Source organism: Bemisia tabaci, chromosome 9 (genome assembly GCF_918797505.1).
Source record: "Bemisia tabaci chromosome 9, PGI_BMITA_v3".
NCBI lineage: Eukaryota > Metazoa > Arthropoda > Insecta > Hemiptera > Aleyrodidae > Bemisia > Bemisia tabaci.
In genome coordinates, this window is record NC_092801.1 from 18,787,716 (window position 1) to 18,804,672 (window position 16,957).

At 40.4% G+C, this 16,957-nt stretch overlaps 2 protein-coding genes across 2 annotated transcripts in view; one reads left to right on the forward strand and one right to left on the reverse strand.

Moving 5' to 3' along the window:
• Positions 1-16,957, reverse strand: part of LOC109034810 (oxysterol-binding protein-related protein 9) — a 109,342-nt gene that overhangs the window by 33,820 nt on the left and 58,565 nt on the right. Inside the window, exon 2 of the mRNA XM_019048168.2 lies at positions 8,526-8,741. Coding sequence (XP_018903713.2) covers positions 8,526-8,741 — 216 coding nt within the window. The remainder of the gene's footprint in view (positions 1-8,525; positions 8,742-16,957) is intronic.
• The window catches only part of LOC109034811 (very long chain fatty acid elongase AAEL008004), a 34,085-nt gene continuing 31,742 nt past the window's right edge, over positions 14,615-16,957 (forward strand). Inside the window, exon 1 of the mRNA XM_019048169.2 lies at positions 14,615-14,911. Coding sequence (XP_018903714.2) covers positions 14,866-14,911 — 46 coding nt within the window. The 5' untranslated portion in view covers positions 14,615-14,865. The remainder of the gene's footprint in view (positions 14,912-16,957) is intronic.

Below are 16,957 nucleotides of genomic sequence, written 5' to 3' on the forward strand. Positions count from 1 at the left end.
TTGCGAACAAAATTACCTGAAAAATTGGAAGGAAAATATTCATAAGTTTACCAGGAAATTCGTGTTTTATCAAAGGACATTTGGCAACGTCTGATGTTTCATACGGCGTTCTTCCTTAGCACGGCAGTGTAGTCTGTCTTAGTAGCTTAGTAGGCTTTCTAAGTGGCCGCTCCGCACGGTTTGGACTACCCGAAAACCTGCCGCCTGAATTAGAAGAATTATTGGCGCTTTGTAGCAGTATTTTAAGGGTATCTTGTCGCGAATTTCGGTATTTTTGCATCCAATCACAGAGGAAAATTAGTGCTTTAACTTCACCGGACCGGACGCAGAATGTCACGCATAGGAAACGTCTCTATTTACTTAATACACTGAAAAAAAAAGTCGCTTGGATCTAAAGTCTAGACTCTTAAAAACGTTGACAAGAAAAAGTACTCTCGATTCGATCAGATTTTTCCTCGAGTCGAAGAGCCAAGCCTCTTGATTTAAGACGGATATCCTTATGATTCAAGCAAAAATCCGATTGAATCAAGAGTATTTTATTTTGTCAATGTCTTTAAGAGTTTGAACTTTAGATCCAAGCTACTTTTTTTCCAGTGTAGGAACTTCCGTTAGATAATTCTCGCAAAAGAAATCAGGCTCTTTCTAATCTCGTTCCCCTTCTAAATATTGACAACTTTCCTTTTAAAATAAATAAATAAATCGGATGTTATTCCGCAACTCTCGAATGTTCATACTGCATTTTTCCTTAACACGGAAGCAGAGGCAAAGAATCCTCGCACATAAAAGGACTTGAAACGTGCCGTTATACATTGCGTCTACGGAAGTTAATTTGGGCAAAATTCAAGCGCGTTCCGCCCGGAAAGCTGCTTCCATTTATGCGAATTCTCTTGTGAACCTGTTTCCTCGGTAATCGAGAAAAGCCGGGATGATGCAGAAAGTGCATAAATTCAGCGTGTAATCACGGATCAAAGAGATGCTGTACCTGTCGTGCTAGAGGAAACCGTCGTATGGACCTTCAGACGATGCCAAATTTCCACCGATAAAATTTAATTTTCTGGGAAACTTGAGAATATATTTTGTCCTCCAATTTCCTGGGGATTTCAAGCGCAGTCTAATTAAAAGTTTTTGAAAATCTCCTGGAATTCTGTTCATAATTTTACTCATAAATTGATGTTTTATCGGGGAAGGTTTGGCAACTCTCGAATTTTCATAAAGCGTTCTTCTTTATCCATGGGCGAGGGCACAAAATGTGGGCTCTTCAAAGCATAATGCTATAGTTGGGCATCTTTTGTTTCAGTTTCGCCGGAAACCTAATCCATCAAACAGAGCCATTTTTTGTAGCCATCTTTGAGTTTTTGCACATTTCCGGGAAAATTATGCTTTGCGAGATGTCTAGGAACTGGTATTTGCAAGGTTTTTGCCCCCCCCCCCCCCCAATTTCTTCTTCGCTCTTATTATAAAATCATTTGCTAGCACAGTGTCTATTAAAACAGGCTGGCCGAAAATAAGTACTTTACAGTACTTTTTCAGTACATTCCCAAGAAATTGAGTACTCCCTCAACTGAAAAATTAAGTACCTTTTCAGTGCCTCAATTTGACAAATTCGCAAAATTTCGAAAATTAAAGTGGTCGCTCAAATTTTAACAAAAATGACGTAGATTCAGTTACAGTTACATGAATTGAAATATACTAAAATTCATATCGAAAAAATAGACGATAAGTTGACGCGTTCTCACCTTCAATAAGGGGAAACTGTGTGCTCAAAAACTTGAAAAATACACCGAGAAATTCATTCCATACTTACCCGAGAACAAAAAAAAAATTGCTCATTATGAATTGATGAAAAATGGGAGCAAAGGAAGATTTTTCGACGGGTAACATGGTCATTCTCTCGGACTTTTCAACAGTCGAACGGACGTAGTCAAGGAGAGGTGAGTTAAGAAGGATATTTCAATGTGCTTTTGACACTTCTCTGTCCATACATTACAATGCGACCAATGCTCATTCGATCACTATTTTCCGATGCAAAATGTCGTGACTCAAATTGACCGCAGCGCAGCGGTCATCAAACTCATGCTAATCGGAGAGGTTGCCAAGATGACTTACGAAAAGGCTGCCCGGTTGAATCGAACATTCTTCAAAAATCTTGGAAAAATATCGACAGTGAGACTACCAGACCACGTATCTCGTTTGCGGTGTTTCAAAATCTCCGCTCCTGATTTATTTTTTTGAAGGAGAACAAATCAATATCATCTCTTAAAATTGTCACAATTTTTTTTGTATACAGAGGGAAAACCACGGACATTTTCAAGAGTTGACGTTGAGAAGTTTTCCATTTAAAAAATAAAGTATGACAAGAAGTCTACAATGTCGCAAACCAAGATACGTGGTCTGGTGGTCTCACCGTCGCTATTGAGATCATTGTATTTCGCTCAATTGGAGTACATTTCAACACTATTTTTTTTTTAATCGAAGGATGGAAAATGACGACATTCGTTAAATTGTTGAAGTTCAAAGTAGTTTTTTAAATATTTACAAAGAAAAAAAAAAAAAAAAAAAAAAAAAAAAAAAAAAAAAAAAATTAAACGATGAGAGATGTAGTGTACCAGGGGATTGTACAAATATTTTTAACATAAACTTGTGATAACATCGTGATGAAAATTTGTAGATAGAATTTTAAGAGGAAAAAAATTTCCGTGAAAATATTATCATCGAGAACATTCTGAAAATATTGCTGCTTTACATGGTGATCCAAAAAGAAAGGGTCATAGGTCATTCGGCACACAGACGGGCTGATTTCTGAAATTGGTAGACAGAGCTATAGACAAAGAGGACAAAAAGGATTTGGAGGGATCCTATTGGGTGGTTGCATTGGTCAAAGGATAGGTAATAGACTAACTAACGGTGACCCACGAGAGACCCTTTAGTTAGTCCATCATTTGCTCCATTTGTCTAAAAGAACTACCCGTTTCAACCAATAGGATCGCTTCATACTTCTTATGTCTTCTTTGTCTATACCAAAACAAAAAAAAATTCAGAAGTTATTCTAAAAGAAGTTCCAATCAATCCTCTCCAAACACCAAAAATAAAACATAAATACCGATAATAACACTAAAATGCAATTTTCGAATTGACTAACTAGTAATCTTAATAAATAAAAAACCTGATAAAAGGGTTAAATTGTAAATTTAATTATAACTGTAAACTTCTTTATTAAAATTTAAACCGCTAAATTTAATTTGTCTATACCTTTGTCTATCAATTTCAACAATCAGCCCGATGAATAGAGATACTGAACAATTTTGAACGTTTAAATTTTATTTTCGTTAATATTTTAGGGTCAAAATAGGTGAACGTGCCTTCAGGCCTTTCACCAGTCTTTACTAGAGTCCCTTTATACTGAGAGTTAAGATGATGTGAATCCATTTCTGATTGGTTCCCGTATTTTAGGCCTTCACGATGTCACAAACGGAAATAAAGATTACATTTTCACCGATTGCAAAGATTATAATCTAGAATGGACCAGGGAATTACGGGTTCGGCAAGGAACAAACGGAATGAGAGAGGGAACGGAGAAAGGAATTTGAGAATGGGCAGATCAAAGATTACAAAAAACGTTCAATTTCTGTAATCTTTATTCCCGTTTGTGACTTCATAAGGGGGTGTTGTCTTGACTCTCAGTATTAAGGGACTCTAGTCTTTACGTGACGTTCCTAGATTTCCGTTACTTTCAAACAACTCACCTCCGTGCTTTTTTTCAGTGTGAAAAATGGCACCTCGGGCGAGCGCGCCATTAGCTTCCGATATGTATCAACTCGACCGACAACGGGCGGAGCGGACCGATTCGAGAACAAACCGGAGTGACTCGTGACAAATGAGTCAGCGATGAACGACAACTCCACAGCAACGGCTGCCACCGAGTTGTCAGTCATCGGGCCTCCAGGGATCTCGCAAAGAATCGATAAATCCGCGGCACTCTCAACGAATTTCATGGACCGATTTGGCAACGTTGGTTCGCGATGATCGAGTTGCACGCGCAGCAGACGAAGTATTTTAGAAACAGTGTTCGAAACTCACCTTTGAGTTTTAGGAGCCATGTGGCGCATCGAGCCCGATTTTTAGGCGCCATGGAAGAATTTTTAAGGGCCAAATTGACTTTTTGCCTGAATATTACGGACGAAAAGTGTGAAAAGTGTGAACTGTGAAAAGTTAGACGCAAGGTGTTTTCGTAACAGAACTAGTAAGTACCTGTAATTTGGGGGAGACAAAAGCACTAAGAATGAAATCGTGAAGAAAAGAAAAATCTTTCACTTGTAGTGCTGAAAATTCTGAGTTTTTTCAATTCAAATAGATTTCTTTTTCTTTCTTTATGTGATTTCCTGTGAAAACCCAGATTTTTAGGGGGCAATTTTTAAGGGCCACGTTGGCGCAGAGCCTCCATTTTTTAGGCGCCATGGCCGAATTTTTAGGCGCATTTGGCGCCTGCGAGTTTCAAACACTGTTTAGAAACCTCTCGTACTCGGCCGTCATTGCGAAGAGATTAGTAAGTGTCAAATTCTCGAAATCGAGTTTCGAGAATTTGACACTTACTGACTTGACAAATGATACATAAAAAAAATTTAGAAACTAGGTATTGCTTCCCGCCACGAAAAATGGCGCCGATTCCCATGGAGCAGTGCGGGCCTTTACCAATGGATACATTAGTAACATACCCGATGCAAAACGGCGGGAAAGAGCGTACACTACTAACGTGGTGAACGCTCAAAAGAAAAAAAAATAGGATTCAGAAAAAAATTTACAAACGAGATGAGGAGACAAAATCTCTCATTTCCTGAGAGTAAAAATATAGTAATTTCTAATTTGGCCTCTTTCGGTGATACATGAGACAGCACCTTTAATTATTTGAGCCGCGGCGGCGTAGAGAATGATACAAGGATTTGAGATGAAAAGGAGAAGCCCTCCCCTCGGCGCGGCGGTCGGCATAAATAGCATATTAGCGCCTGCAAGACTGCATGAATACTTCACGCATTGCGTCAAACATAGTGCGGTCGGCGATCGGCATGAATCCCATATTAGCGCCTACCAGACTGCGCGAATACTGCGCGAAAACACAGAGCGGTCGGCGAGAAACGCATGGTCGCGTCTCAAAAGCTACTGCGTTTGAAATTGGAATCTGAAGATCGGCGGTGACATTTTTCATGGAGTCACAAACGGGAATAAAGATTATACAAATTGAAAGTTTTTCGTAATCTTTGATCGGCTCATTCTCAATTCCTCTCTCCGTTCCTTCTCTCATTCCGTTTGTTCCTCGTCGAACCCGTAACTCATCGGTCCATTCCAGATTATAATCTTTGCAATCGGTGAAAATGTTATCTTTATTCCCGTTTGTGACACTGTGGAGGCCTAAAATACGATAACCAATCAGAAATGGATTCAAATTGTCTTAACTCTCAGTACAAAGGGACTCTAAGCAAAACCGTGAGAGGATTTTGCAAGCACCGCGCGATGGGATCCGGTGCAATTTTCTTTATCGGTTTCTCCGCGGTGCCAGAAGTCGTTTCTGGCGCTCGATCGGTCGGCGGCGCACAGTGGATCGTGTCGATTAGAGAAGTTGGATACGAAATTTTTTACTAAAACAGCAAATTTTAATGTTTATTTCATCACATTTTAAACTTTAAGGGGTGCCTCTTAGAGAAAATTTCACGAGGAAACCAATGGGACCTCCTTTGGAACCTCAAAATATTGTATAAACGGAGAGGAGATGTTGCACGTGTGAGGAATTTGCAATTTGACTGTTGATTCTTATGTAAAAGATCGCGAGAAACACGATGGTGCTACTAGTTTTCTCTGAAATCATCTTCCAAGCTCCAAAAAAGCTCTCAAGTTGAGGCCGAAATGGAGGGGATATCCCACCCTACCCTAAGAGTCCACCTCTACATCAAGACAAACTCTCCATGCAAAGATAGGGAGCAAACACATTAGTAGTGATGCCGTGTTTTCAGTTTTGGAGTCCCCAAATAAAGTGGCAGCCCTGTCAATGTATTTGCTCCCTATCTTTGCATGGAGAGTTCGTATTGATGTAGAGGTGGACTCTCAGGATAGCGTGGGATATCCCCTCCATTTTGGCCTCAACTTGAGAGCTTTTTTTGAGCTTGGGAGTTGAGCCCAGAGACAACCAGTGGCACCATCGTGTTTCTCAAGAACTTTTACACAAGAATCAACAGTCAAACCGCAAATTCCTCACACATGCAACATCTCCATTTCACAAGGAAACCAATGGGACCACCTTTAGAACCTCAAAATTTTGTATAAACGGAGTTGTGGGCTTTTAAAGTTTCCACATTTTGTTCGACCTCCCCGATTGACTCGATCCACCGTGCGGTGCGCGAGGCGTTTGCATACAAAAGCAGGGTCGCCGTCGACGGTGGAGAGTCGGCTGCAGGGGTTGCTAAGGGCGGAACATGACTAATTGCCGCAAGATTGGGGTGGAGAGGAGACTCAGGTCGGACGTCTAGAGTACGGCCACCGCATTGTAAACGGGCGGAATCAATTTGAGACCCCCTCCCCCTCAACAGTGCGGAGCAATTAACGCCCTGGTTGTTAAAAATTATCACGCTGAGAAGCTTTGCACTTAAGCTGCCGTGATAGCAAAGAGAGCAGTAAGTGCTTTACTGTATGAGCCATGGTTAGCACATGCTTTTATGTATCTCGAGGTTCATCCTCGCATGCACTTACTGTTCTCTTCGCTTTCAAGGCAGTTAAGCTCTGCTATGCTAAGGAAAAACGCCGTATGAGCCTTCAGGCTTTGCCAAATTTCCATTAATAAAACACGAATTTCCTGGTAAACTTATGAATATTTTTCTTCTAATTTTTCAGATATTGTTGTTAGCAATTTCACCTAAAGTACTTGAAAATTTCCTCAAAAATAACATTGAAGGAAATTAGGCAGCTCTCGAATGTTCATACGGCGTTTTTCCTTAGCACGGCGAAGCTGCCGCACGGTGGCGAGAATGTGGACGTCTGGAGCCAGAGTGATAGGATGCACGATGCAGCCGTGTTAAGATAGAACGCCGTATTAGCCTTCAGGCGTTGCCAAATTTCCTCTGAGAAAAGTCGAACTTTAGGGAGTATTCGTGAACTTTTGTCCTTCAATTTTATGAAGAATTTTGTTCGTGATGTGATCGAAAGTTTCTGAAAATTTCAAGGAAAAATATTCATGACAGTCTTCAGAAATGAATATTTTCTGAGAGACAATCTGACAGCATTCACTGGAAGTTTTAAAAAACACATTGGATCTAGAGTCCAGACTCTTAAAAACATCGACAAGAAAAATACTGTTGATTCAATCAGATTTTTGCTGAAATCAAGAACCAAGTCTCTTAATTTGAGCGGATGCGGAGCGGAGCGAGGCTTAAATCTGATTGAATCAAGATTATTTTTTCTTGTCAATGTTTTCAAGAGTTTGGACTCTAGATCCAATGGGCTTTTTTTCCAATGTTCGAATGCTCATACGGCGTTTTTCATGTCATGAAGGTTTGCACGTCAGCTGCCGCACGGTGGCGAGAATGTGAACGTCTGGAGACAGAGTAACAGAATGCACAATGCTGCCGTGCTAAGGAAGAGCGCCGTATGAGCCTTTAGGCGTTGCCAAATTTCCCTGGAGAAATTTTGAATTTTTGGGAATATTTGTAAACTTTTGTCCTTAAATTTTTATTTTTTTCCTTAAGGAATTTTATTTATGTACACGGAGAAAAAAACTTCATGCGTGGGACCCGAAGTTTAGGTTATATGGATCTCTGAAGTTTTCGGATTGAGCATCTGAACACTTGGGGTCCAGCTGCCGAAGTTCAGGTCAGACATCTGAAACTTCAGTTCTTACATCTGAAGTACTTCGGTTTTCACATCCGAACAACTTCGGTTCTCATATCTGAGGTACTTCAGATGTAAGAACTGAAGTTTCAGATGTCTGACCTCAACTTCGGCAGCTGGACCTTAAGTGTTCAGATGCTCAATCCGAAAACTTCAGAGATCCATATGACCTAAACTTCGGGTCCCACGCACGAAGTTTTTTCCTCCGTGTATAACGTAACTACTAAAAGTGCATTATTTAAAACTAAAACTAAACGAATTGCATTAAATTTACAGGGTACACCGGAAAAAAAAACACATTGGATCTAGAGTCCGGACTCTTAAAAACATCGACAAGAAAAAGTACTCTTGATTCAATCAGCGAATCCAGCTTAAATTAAGAACCAAGCTTCTTAATTTGAGCGGATTTCCTTTTGATTCAAGCAAAAATCCGATTGAATCAAATTTATTTTTTCTTGTCAATGTTTTCAAGAGTCTGGACTCTAGATCCAAAGTGGTTTTTTCCAGTGTAACGTTAGATAATACAATGATTAACTAAAAAAGTAGGAAGTTTAAAATTCTCTGTCTTCTTTTTTAGAGACATTAAAACATATAGGTTTTTACCTACAGGTCCACCACGATCAGTTTGTGTAAAATGAAACAATTCAAAGACTCACCCTGCTGGACTTGTAGCCGTAGGCGTGTCTGAGGATGGTGTCCTCGAGGCAGCGGATCCACCTCTCGCGCTCCTCGGCGTCGCGGGCCTGGAAGTGGAACGTCTTCGAGTCGACGGTGATGGTGAACGTGCTGTCGTCCTCCAGGTCGATCCCGATCACGGCCCCTTTCAGCCGCACGCACCCCCGCCGGACCCCCCGCATCATCTTCTCCCGCGACTGAAACACACATACAAACACCCGATATCAATTCTCAAGTAGCTATCACAAATTTCAAATAAACTAATTCAGAACTTTCGTCAAGGATGAATATCGACGGTGTAAGTCGGCAATCACATATCTCGGTTTGCGACGTCGCAGACTTCCTGTCATACTTTATTTTTTGAGCAGCAAACTTCTCAACGGCAATTCTTTAAAATTGCCGTGATTTTTCTTCTCTGTGCGAGGAAAATTCTGCAAAACCTTCAAGGAATGGTATCAATTTGTTCTCCTTTAAAAAAATAACATGGAGGCGGAGATTTTCAGGCACCGCAAACGAGTTATGTGATTGCCGACTTACAACGTCGTCGATATGTTATTAGGGCCCGTCCATAATAAATTACACGAGGCACTTTCTTCGATCCGCAGGATTCGGATGCAACTATTTTAACTATTCGGAGCGCTGATTGCATAGCTCCGAAAATGAAGGCGATTTTACCGAGTGGATAACAAGATCGCAATATTCCAGGATTTTCATTTGATTTCGCACATTCTTCGAAAACTATTATTGCATCATTTGGGAGCTTCGAACTACTATTAGAGAGAAATTCTGTGTTGTGAGACTACTTAACCATTTGAACAGCCAAACCAAAACTTAGAGCTTATTTCATCAGTACTGTCAAGCGTCAGAATTGACAGTCCCTGACTTGTCACGGTTTTCCTTGATCATTTTCTGAGATATAGACTATGAGACACAAAAACTATGAGAGGAATATGAGCATTTAAAGTTGCAATTTTTGCCAAAAAACAACAAAACAAAAAAGCCATTAAGCATCGTTTGCTTACAGAAACGAAGCATACGCGAAATCTCCAAAACATCGGTGGTTTTATATTTTACATAACGTGGATAAGTGTTTTCCTCCGCGACACAAAAACAAGGTGTCTACTAAAACAGGCAGGCCGAAAATCAAAACTTTTACAGTGCTTTTTCAGTGCATTCCCAAGAAATTCAGTACTTTTTCAGTACATTCCCAAGAAATTCAGTACTTTTTCAGTACATTCCCAAGAAATTCAGTACTTTTTCAGTACATTCCCAAGAAATTCAGTACTTTTTCAGTACCTTTCATTTGACAAAATTCGAAAAATTTCAAAATTTTTAATTTCTCTCTCAAATTGTGAGAAAAGTGACAAAAATTCCGAACGTTCTTGCGGAATTTCCGCACTTTTTCAGTACTTCCGGACCGCCCTTAAGAAACCAGTACTATTTCCGGACTTTCCAGAAATTCCGGTTTTGTAGACACCCTGCGGAAAGACATTCTTGTGATTATCCGAATTTCGGTTACTGCTATGACTCGACCTTTCCTGTATTAATCGACGATGGATTTACGAGAGAAGGGGGAGGGGGTGAGCTTGGAGATACATCGCGCCGAAAGGTCATCGTTAATTTGATTGCCACCGGGGTGGGATTATTGCCAGTCATTAGGAGCGGCAGTGCAAAGGATACTGCCCCGGTCTCATCTTCTTAGAGGCTGACATAGAGAGAAGCGATAAAAGCACCGCTGACTACAAACTCTGCCATCGTGCCGACAGCGCCGGAAAACAGAATCGTGCTCAAGCCGGAAAACTATGGGAGAAGTTCAGCAATGAGGAGACACCATCTCTGGTTCTTCCATAAAAGCACTTTCTACATAGGGAAACCGATGGCATATAATTTTGAACCGCTTTTTCTGCTGTTACACTACAATCGACATATTTTCTACGTATTGGCCATCATTATCATGAAAATTGCCAGGATATCTACAAAACAGATGAGTTTCAAACGCTTGAAGAGAATTTCATGTATGTTGCTTCTAAAATGAACCAGAAATAGTGGTTGCTTATTGCGAAATGTAATCAAACTGTAAGTCGGTCGATCCGACTCGAGGGGACCTCAAATTGTTTGACGGGATCATCAAATTACCGTGCGGCGCAATTTATTGTGCGGTAATGGCAGAGACAAGAGATCCTCCACTGGAATCTTGGCAATGGTTGAAGCTAATACTTTCGGGACTCCACCTACCTACTAGGTGGATGACCTTTGAAAAAAATTTCTATTTTTTTAAAAAAAAAATACGTTGACTTTTGCTAAACTTTAGACAACATTTCCTTGTTTAGAGATCAAATGACTTATGGAAAAGGCATTCAGTAGATGGTTGAAATATGACAAGCCTTAAAATGACCAAAAGTGTAGGTTAACAGTCCGAAGATCAGTGATGTTTTAGTGATAAAAAGATGTATCAGAAATTTCCTGACTTTCCCTGTTTTTAGACCACCGGCAACCGTGCTAAAGGCATGGGTATGATTTGAGTCGTATTTTTTTCGGAGGATCAGTGATATTTTTCGCCGCCAGTGGGAGGAAATTCAAGTGCAAAAGCAGGGCGAGACTTAAAGCCAGTGGCGTGGCGTGCTTTGCGATATATCGACTGTTATGCCATTTAAAACTATGGTGAAGGATCGATTATTAAGGTGTTCGCTGCGAACACCCTGTTAATCGATCCTTTTCCATAGGTTCAAATGACAGATCAATCGATATATCGCAAAGCACGCCACGCCACTGCTTAAAGCGGCAGAAAATCACTCGCTGAATCGTGTTTAATGGGGTGACAAAACTTTCGGCTGTGCTGCTCCCCAATAAAATTTAGCGGCGAGGCGTGAATTATCGGATATCGACACTATTCCATTTGAGGCCATAATGAAGAATCGATTGGGACCATCTTCGTTGCAAAGACCCCGATAATCGATCCTTTACCGTAGGTTTAAATGACAGACTAATCGATTGTTCGCAAAGCACGCCACGCAATTGAAAAACCTGGCAGATTGCAGCCTGGCAGCTAACAGCTTTAACCGAGCTAGAGTTTTGAGCCGGGAATAATCTTCAGCTTCCAGTCACACTGGGGGAAAAATACTTGATTTGAGCAGGGATTTTTTTTTAATTTTTTGCCAGGAGGTAATTTTTACCTCATTAAGAAAAAAAGATGCTTATATCAACTAGAAACCTGAAGAAAAGTCCCTGACAATTGAACAAATGCACGATTATTAAAAAGACATAAATAGTGTTTTCAGGCATAATGTGGATTGCATTTTGCAGAAAGGGAGCAGGAGCATTGAAATTATTTGTGCAACTTCTTTTGTCTTGGAATAATACCTAATCATCCATTGACAGTTTCTACTTCACTCGCTAAAAAATGTAAATTTATGACGAAAATTAGCATCTAAAATTTCATATTTTTTCATGATATCAGTAATTTTATTGCAAAGGATGAAAATGCACAATCTTAGCATCATTACAATACTTCTGGTTCCTTTTTGCAAAATGTAATCCATGTGTTGTTTGAAACGTCAAACCTGTTCGAGAAAGCAATAATAGAGGCGAATTCACAATTTTCACCTGACATTTCCGTCATTTTCCCTGACATTTTCGTCATTTTTCGGGACATTTTCGTCATTGTCCCTGACAGTTCCGAGCTATTCCTGACGGTGGTACCCCTGTTTGGACAAGCAATGCATTAATCTTAACTACACGATTTGATCAAGGCACCACAATGCAGGGACTAAAAGAGAGAGACCCAGGGCGAGATTCGGAAAAGCGGTGTTATGAAATCTTGGATAAACAGAAAATTAAAATCCAGCCAACTCGCGGAACTCGCAGGAGAAGCTAGGGGAAAAAAGTCTCTTAAATTGCTCGCTGAATATTCATGCGACTCCAAACCAATTATCATACTAACGTAGTCATGATATCGCCGACAGTGTAAGAGCTTAAGGATCTTCTCCTATAGCTCCGGGGGTCAAACTTCGGGTCAAGAGTGGGAGAACAGCGAGAGAAGGTAATATACGGCGATGCCAGATTGGCGACGTAGATTGGCTACGGTAGCAATTATAATCGCTTGACAAATAATCACTGGTAAAAAAAATCTCTTGGACCAATGCCGCGGTGCGTTGACTCAAGAGTGCAGTTTCTTGTCGCCGGATTTAAGAGTCTTGAACTCTTGTTTCAAGCGGATTTTGCATTGAAACAAGAGTCCAGACTCTTAAATCCGGCGACAAGAAACTGCAATCTTGAACCAAGAGGTTTTTTTTACCAGTGAACATGAAAAACAGGGTTAACTGTTTTTTTTTTTTTTTTCCCCTACAGAGCCGCCACGCTCATTCAGGATCAGAATTGGACTACATTTTTTTTCAAAATAAAAGAACTACTACGTCTGGCTCATTTATAAAAGCACGTATCTTCATAGGGAAACTAATGACTCGTATGTTGGCTCGTACGCAGTATTATTTCTTATTGTTAGCCCTCTCTACGCAGGGTGTCTACCAAAACAGACTGACCAAAAATCAGTACTTTTTCAGTACATTTACGAGAAATTCGGTACCTCCTCAACGGAAAAGTTCAGTACTTTTTCAGTACCCTCATTTGACGAAATTCGAGAAATTTCAAAAATTTGAATTTCTCGCTCAAATTGTGACAAAAATGAAAAGAAATTCCGGACCTTTTCGCAGAATTTTCACACTTTTTCAATACTTCGGGACCGCCCTTGAAAAATCAGTGCTAATTCCGGACTTGTAGACACCCAGTTACCTCACACGCATTTTTTACTGTATTCGGAGAGGGAAAATGGAATGATGGAGTGACAAAGGAATGAACCAAAAAATACGAGAAATCTAACCGGGAACTTTATTATGTTAGGAAATCACACGCAAGGCTACTTTTCAAAGTTCATCGCATGCAAAAATCTCAAATTACTTTACCTCACCACGGAGAAACGGTACCTTTTCCGTACCTCTTTACCCTCTTTTCGAATACCATGCTTTTTCAGTGTAGCCATACTTTATCTCTTCAGTAGACACCCTGTCAAGTCTCAAGACAGAATTTCCAAAAAACACACACACACCGGTGGGTTCAATTCTTTTATGACAGTGTACTATGCAATTGCACACAGACCGTCTGGCGACCAGGCAATATCAATTTAAATACTACAATGAACCACGTTCGCCTACGCAACTCCCAAGAAAACCGGCAACGAGGGTTCAAGGGCGTGGCGTGGCGTGCTTTGCGATATATCGACTGATCTACCATCTAAACCTATGGAAAAGAATCGATAAACAGGTGTTCGCAACGAACACCTTGATAATCGATTCTTTACCATGGATTTAAATGGGTAAATATGGATAATCGACCATTCACACCTCGCCACCGGTTCAAGGACCAATCGATTCTTTACCACAGCTTCAAATGGGTAAACATCGATAATCGATGAATCACGCCTCGCCACTGGTTCAAGGACCAATCGATTCTTTACCACAGCTTCAAATGGGTAAACATCGATAATCGATGAATCACGCCTCGCCACTGGTTCAAGGACCAATCGATTCTTTGCAATAGCTTCAAATGGGTAAAATCGATAATCGATCATCACGCCTCGCAACTCGACGAATCGATTCTTTACAACAGCTTCGAATGGGTAAATATCGATAATCGATCATCACGCCTCGCAACTCGACCAATCGATACTTTACTATAGCTTCGAATGGGTAAATATCGATAATCGGTCACTCACTGCCGTGCTAAGGAAGAACGCCGTATGAACATTCGAGAGTTGCCAAATTTCCTCCTACAAAATATGTTTTTTTCACGACATTCATGCACTTTTTTCTTTGAAATTTTCATATATTTTAGAGTAAATTGCATACAAAATTGTCTGAAAATCTTGGAAAATAATATTCACAATTTTCCCAATAAAGTCGGCTTTCATTGGAAGAAACTTGGCAACGTCTGAAGGCTTATACGGCGTTCTTCCTTAGCATGGTAGCTCACGCCTCGGGACTGGTTCAAGGACCGCCGCATGTCACAACGTCCGACGCCGGCGACGGTTTTCCCGCTTTCCGTTTTTCGCTCGTCATTTTCCCGGCCGCTCGGGACGTCGCCGCTCGGGGATTCGATCCCGAGACCTCTCGAGAAAAAAACCAGTTGCGCGATTCGGACCCGACGATGCGGGTCCTTGTCAAGTGATCGGTTCCCACGGGAATTTCGCGGCCGACCTTTCGGTCCTGGAATGATTCGCTGGCGGCGCCTTTTCGACCGCGTTGGAACTGCACGGAGCCCGGCTTGAAAATGGATAAAATAAACCGATTGAACGAGTATTTGTACAATTATTCAGGTATTTCATCGTTTTTTCCGTTTTAAAATTAGAACCGCGAGGGGTATTCCCGATGGAATGGACCACTCGACGGGGTAAAGTATTTGATTCACGTATTCTCTTCAAACATTGACGTAGAACCAGTGTTCGAAACCAACAGGCGCCAAAACGTCAAATGCGCCTAAAAATCGGCCGTGGCGCCTAAAAAATTATGGCTCTGCGCCAACGTGGCCCCTAAAAATTGTCCCCTAAAAATCTGGAATTTCACAGGAAGTCACATAAAGAAAGAAAAACAAATTTATTTCAATTGAAAAAACTCACAATTGTCAGCACTACAAGCTCTTGCTTTTTCTATTCTTCACGATTTCATTCTTAGTGATTTTGTATTCCCCAAGTTACAGCTACTTACTTTACTAGTTCTGTTACGAAAACATCTTACGTCGAACTTTTCGCTAAATGCGCCGTAATATATAGGAAAAAAGTCAATTTAGCCCCTAAAAATCGGGCTTGATGCGCCACTTGGCTCCTGAAACTCAAAGGTGAGTTTCGAACACTGCGTAGAACACAATTGAATCGGTCAGTTACAAAAGGGCTTAAGCGCCAAAAAGTGAAATTCGAGAAAAATGGTAATAACCATTTTGATTTGACCATTTTGATATAAATCTCAGAGCTTAAAATATCAAAGCGATGAACTAATATATCACATTATTAATTATCTGCAATTTGAAACTATATGGTTCATACAGTTCCTACCGTTTTTTTTTTTTTCGCATTTTTACATCTGGCGTCAGATCCTTTTTGTTACTGACCGATTCAATTGGACTGCGTTAAGCAGAAAGGAACCAAGCTACATCAGCTATTGCCAAATTGAACTGGGCAATTTAACTTTTCACATACAGATCCTTTTTGTTACTGACCGATTCAATAGGACCGCGTTAAGCAGAAAGGAACCAAGCTACATCAGCTATTGCCAAATTGAACTGGGCACTTAACTTTTCACATACAAACGGTTGTGCGGATTTCTGTGCAAATTTCAGTGAATTTTTTGTACGGTGCAAAACAAATTCCCTAAAATTTTCAAACGGATCCGCACAAACAATCTCTTGTAAAAAATTAAATTGCCAATAAAAAATTAAGTTTAAAAAAAGTTTAAGTATAAATTAAGTTTAAAATTAAGTTGGCAATAGCTGACGTCGTTTGGTTTCTTTCTGCTTAACGCGGTCCAATTCGTCGTCTCCCACACGAAGGAACGTAGCTTTAACCCAAGGTTGCCAAATTGACTCCAACAATTAATTTATTTGACAAAGTTGTACCTGTGCAATTTTCATCAAAAGTTTTCTGATTTTTGCATGAAATCTGAGGAAAAATCAGTGAAATTTTCAGTAAGGAATGCCCAAGATTCTCCTGGTTCATATGCAATTTTGCAAGGGGCAATTTGGCAACATCGAAATTAAGTTATGCTCTTTCGGAGGGAAAAAACGAATTCAGGCGGCGAAAAGATTGACTTTACTCAAACTAAGATACCGACGTGTTTGTTTAGCATTAGTTGCGAAAAATTTTAATTTCCCGCTCACAAGAGAAACAAGAATCAAACCGCAAACAGTTTTTGCAGGCTTCTTCAGTTCTCGCACACTTTTTTACATCGAGTATGTAAAATCAGCTCCTTTTTTTCGGTGAATCATTCAATTGACTAAAACTGGAAATCTAAGAAACGTGTCCGAAAAGTCGAATATGCGCGGAACCTGCTGAAAGCACTCGTAGAAAAAAATTTAGTCTTTTTCAAAAACATTTCTAGACCTTCCCCCGATTTCCCTGAATTAATGAGATTCCCTGACAATGCCCGGTTTTTCCGGGTTTTCGAACCTGTAGAAACCCTGGTTGAACAAAATTGTAAAACTTTTTCGCAAACACTTGCACTTGCGGTGGTTTTCAACTAGAGCGCATTTCGAAGCTTAAAACTCCATCTTCAGCCGCTTTCCGCCAACTAAGCGCTCCGGTTACAAACTACAAAGTGCAAGGGAGTGCGAAAAAGTGTGAAAAGGGGTAAACTTCGTATCACCTCATAAT